At 35.4% G+C, this 4,963-nt stretch overlaps 1 protein-coding gene across 1 annotated transcript in view; it reads left to right on the forward strand.

Moving 5' to 3' along the window:
* The window catches only part of LOC104548721 (DCN1-like protein 2), a 21,351-nt gene that overhangs the window by 15,547 nt on the left and 841 nt on the right, over window positions 1-4,963 (forward strand). Inside the window, exons 4-5 of the mRNA XM_010194820.1 lie at window positions 2,038-2,120; window positions 4,410-4,506. Coding sequence (XP_010193122.1) covers window positions 2,038-2,120; window positions 4,410-4,506 — 180 coding nt within the window. The remainder of the gene's footprint in view (window positions 1-2,037; window positions 2,121-4,409; window positions 4,507-4,963) is intronic.

A 4,963-nucleotide genomic window follows, 5' to 3' on the forward strand; every position in this document is an offset into this window, starting at 1 on the left:
AACTAATTTTGACCAAGATCAGGACTCCTCCATGTTCTTAATTGGAAGAGCAGCTCCAGCATGGACCGGTTTCAGCCACTACAGAGCAGCATTCTGAGCAGGATATACTTTTGTTGTACATTTATAGCAAATAATTCCTGTATCTTTGTGCAGGAGAATCGATTTACACACATGTAGTGTATCCCTCAAGTATCAATTTCATTTAGATAGTATTTCACAAGCACTGAGGTAAATACAATTTTGCAATAATCATGTTCACTTTAACATAATACTGAGTTGGACACTTACCCACATAAACCAAGGAAGTGTGGCCTCTTCTTTCCCTTTTAACTTACTTTTTGTGTCACCTTTAACCATCTTTGTTTCCCTGCCTGTACTTGCCTTCCCTTTTTCAAGGAATATTTCATCAGAAGTACAAAAACTCTTCTGCTATTCAAAGTGTGGTGGTTTGTTTTTTTTTTTCCTTCAAAGTGCATTCTGCTTAAAGTTAAATAAATTTGCAAGATTGGCTTGGAAAAGTTGAGTCTTCATAACGAAGCCTGAATGAATAGGATCAAAGCCAGTGAAGTTTGCAAACCCTTCAGATTATTCAAGTTTCTCCCTTGCCATTTCTTTTGCTCTTCATTTGGGATAACAGATATGAATAATTAATCTGCATATCTGAACAGCAAGTAAATGCTACTAACTATTCTCTTCTACTTGTTTTCTGTGAAAAGTGAGCACAGTGGCAAAGGCAGGAAGGGCTAAAAGTAGTTTATTAGGGCATAAAGCAAGTTCTGTACTGGAAAGCACTCTGATCGTAATAGAACAAACACCAGCAGCCCTGTCTGCGTAGCTGAGTATAGGCATACTGCATTTCACTGTATTTTAACTATTGTACTTTGTCTGGGCTCCAGCCATCTATGATACAGACTCTAGGGAACTGGCTATGTTAAAATCTGGAACATCTCTTTCAAACTTGAAGCTTGATTTCAGGTGACAGAGTGTCTTTTGATCTGTGATGTGATCTGTACCATTTCAAAAACCATGCTTCTTTCTTGTAGGTGGAGGTCAAGCTTCCATCTTATCTACTATGACAATATTTCTGTATTATGTTTCATATTTTGGAATTAGACTTTACACTGTTTAGACCTCACACTGAAAGCACAAACTGAAATCTTTTTGTGGTTTAAGAAAGGCTGTGCTTTACCTTGCGATTGCACAGCAGTATACATACATTTAGTGCTGTTCCCTGTGAAACCAGGCACAGAAACAATTAGGAATTGTGAGCTGCTGAGAATGAAAACAGGCTTTCAAGAAAATATCCTTTCTGCCCTTATGCTGCATCTAATACTGCTCCTACTTTTCTGCTCGAATATGTGGCAGTGCTGCATCCTCCTGTTGGCGTGCATGAACTAAGCTCTACTCTCCGATCTATGGTCATGATGCAGAAAAAAGGCTGCTTTCTTGGACTTAGTTTCAGTATTTGGTGTAGTTTTTTTGTATGTTAAATGATTCCAGAAGAAGAGAATTATTGCTGTGAGGGGTGCTGTACAATTACCACGCCCCAGACAAATCTTTTTTTTATCCCCTTGTGTCATTAAATTCCCTTTAAAGTCAAGTGTGTCTAAAACATGATAACTTAACTGGAATTGGCACCTGAAGACTTCAGTGTTTGGGTTTCTACCACAATGTGCTGTGTTTGTACATATATATATATTTTTTTTAATTTGTAGACAGTTTTTGATAACTATTTTGTTCTGTTCCTGTAGATTTAAAGTAGCTTTAATCCAGCACTACTGGTTGGTGACAAAAATATTTTCATCTTTGTAACTGCAATATTCAATATGCAATTTATGCTATTATTGCTCATCTTCTGCCTTTTGGGTCAGCGAGAGCTGAAAACAGTTCCTTATGAAATTTGTAGTGATTTTAAAAGAATGTTGTTAATTTGTATCATCATCATTTGTGAATGTAGCATTAATTGTTTAATTGCTAATAAGAATTTTAATGTATATATAGTGCTTTAATGTTCGTGTGTTCCTTTATCTCTTTCAGATCTAGAAATGGCAATTGCCTATTGGAATTTAGTCTTGTCAGGAAGGTTTAAATTTCTAGATCTTTGGAATAAATTTTTGTTGGTAAGTATGTACCATATTCTTTCCTGACTAGCTTACTCCACAGCAACCTGGCTTGTAGGCTGTGTGATTACACTAATGAAAAAGATGGGATGTCTGAACACTTCTTTGCAACTTTTCCTTTTTGAAAACTGATATAAAATAGTCTTAAGCCAAATTAAATCTTCTCTATATAATTTTCTGAGAGGAATGCAAAAAGATGTAGCAAAGAAATAAAGCATTCTGCTTGGTTGGTCCTGTATCCTCCTACTTATGAAAGCTTCTGTGTGAAATGAAGCCACGATTGAACCTATGTTGTATTTTTTCTGAAGATAGTTGTGATTAATGTCAACCCTGTATGTTACAGTGCTCTGCCTTCTGTAGTATTAATGCATAAACTCAGTCTTTTTAAATGTCAGTTATGTTACGACTGACTTAACCTGAGAGACTTTTCTTTTTAAGTGAAAGTTCTTGTCTGAGTAATTGTTTTGACTCATTTTTTTAGATAATAGTTGTGAACTGATCGTGACAGTTTTCTATCACCAGTGCAATTCTGTGGGCAGTGGAGTAAAGATGCATAAATTAAACTTTAGAAATCACAAAATATTCTTATTAAAAACATGATTCATTCATCCAAGTTTCTGCATTTGCATTTTTATGTACTTGCAAAAAAACCCAAACCCTAATCTTATATAATGTTATGTAATGTATAATAATATTTTTTTAAAAGTTTTTCACTTTCTCTGTAGTTTAGGAGAATTAAGAATTCTTTCTGCATTCTGTCTCGTAATCAGGAACGCTTAATAGGGAGAGCATTTACTTCTTGCAATATTTTCTGAAGTTTTTCTTCTATATTTTTTGACAGTATATTTATTTTATTCACTGAATAATGTACCAGTTTCATCAAGAGAACTTGTGAAAACACTTTACATTTTAACCGCCTTGATACTCTTAACACATTCAGATACAGATCTATAGATGTAACTGTAGAAAAGTCCTCGTGTTTTTTTTTCTCACTACAGATGGGAGATCTCTACATCAAGCAGTAATCTAGATGACCTGGTGTAGAGTGTCTTACTTTGCTACATATATTTAACCTGAATGTTTACTTGAGAATAAATGTTTATATTTTTAAAAGTCAATCTAAGAAAGAATCAAATTAGGACTCTTTTAAGTGTGTGTGTGGAGGGGTGTTTGTGTTTAAGGTACCTCTTTGAGAATGTATGTTTGCTTGTCATATTTTTTTGCAGTCAAGATAAGACATTTGGCTTGGGTGAGAGGACACTTTTGCTGTTGTGTTGGACATCAACCTCATTTTGATCAAGTTCCAGGATTTTTTTAAATGCAGCTTGTTCTCAATACTTCTGAGTATTACTGCTTAAAAAAAACCCAACCAACCCAAAAAACCCAAACCCGCCACTCCACAACACAAAAACACAAACACAAACAAACCCAACCCTTCACTGAGCATTTCTTTTCAGCAGTTGCTACTTTTTGCTGCAAACCAGAACTGGGTGTTGAAATTTAATTCCCTATTAATCACCTCTGCTATCTTCAGATAACAAAGCAATATCAATAGATAAAGGGAGATGTGAATGTTCTGACTACAGCTCATGGCTGCTTAGTAGTTGTTTCCCCACGCACTCTTTCTTCTTGGGAGGGGCTAACTTTAAAAACTGAGAGCGCGCTGGCTGGGACTGAAGTTTTTTTGGGAGTGCTGCTTAAACTGGCCAGGGTGGCAACTAGTACTTGCAAAAAGTTTACTTGAAATCAGTCAAGGAGGTGGTAGTGGAGAAAAGGACAGACTGAGGAAAAGGAGACTGGACAGAAGTAGAGCAAATGTAGGTGATGCGTTATTGTGAAGAGAGTCTGAGATTATTAATCCAGAATGCAGTCTGGGTAAGCATAAGTGAAAAGGGCTAAGTCAAAAAAGGGCTCAAGTTGAAATGCAGAATGCTAACCTATGGCTACACAGTTTCAGAATCTGGAATGGGTGCCATGAAGCAGAAATATAAAGTGCATTTGGTTTGTTCTCTTCCATAACAAGTTAGGAACGCATACCCTAAAAGAATGGAAGAAATAAAACAACTGTCAAAGACTTCTTACAGATTTGTGCTTTCTCCAGTTGCAGTTTATTTTGTAGTTTTCTTTGGAAGCTCTGAGCTTTATTTAAAAAATAAAATAAAATAAAAAAGAGAGTGTAGAAGAGGAAATACTTGTAAAATGTGTATTTCTGTATATGGCAATCTAAAATACCACTGTGGAATTTGAAAATAGTTTGAATTGAAGTGTATAATTTTTCCTCCTTTATAGGAACATCATAAAAGATCAATTCCAAAAGATACTTGGAATCTTTTGTTAGACTTTGGAAATATGATTGCAGATGATATGTCCAACTATGATGAAGAAGGTAAGCAGTACTCGAATATCTTCAAAAATCGGTACAGCAGAATTAAAATACTGCTATAAACAAGCAACAGAACATGCTGCTACCTTCTGTCTCAATTTGTTTACTCTTAGAGGTGTAACCGCAAATACAGTGTCATACTTGTTGCCAAAACAGTAATGATAAGAAGGTTAATTAGTTTGCTGTAGTGTGTAAATAGAAGTAAGGATATTGTCACACCATGATATAGCACATGGTATTCGAACCCGTTGTGCTGCAAGTCTCAATAAAACGGTATTTTTTGTACAGAAATGCTGCTAACTGCAAGAAAATACGTATTTTTTCTACTTGCAAGAATGTCTACATGAGCATTTTTTTACTAACCTAAAAACAGTTTGCACTCTGTTACTAATCCTGCAAATCCTATTTTGGAATGAGCGTGTACAGAAATACTTCCCAAGTTATGCATGGCTCTCAGGAA

Source organism: Mesitornis unicolor, unplaced genomic scaffold (assembly GCF_000695765.1).
Source record: "Mesitornis unicolor isolate BGI_N332 unplaced genomic scaffold, ASM69576v1 scaffold18761, whole genome shotgun sequence".
In the NCBI taxonomy this organism is placed as follows: Eukaryota; Metazoa; Chordata; class Aves; order Mesitornithiformes; family Mesitornithidae; genus Mesitornis; species Mesitornis unicolor.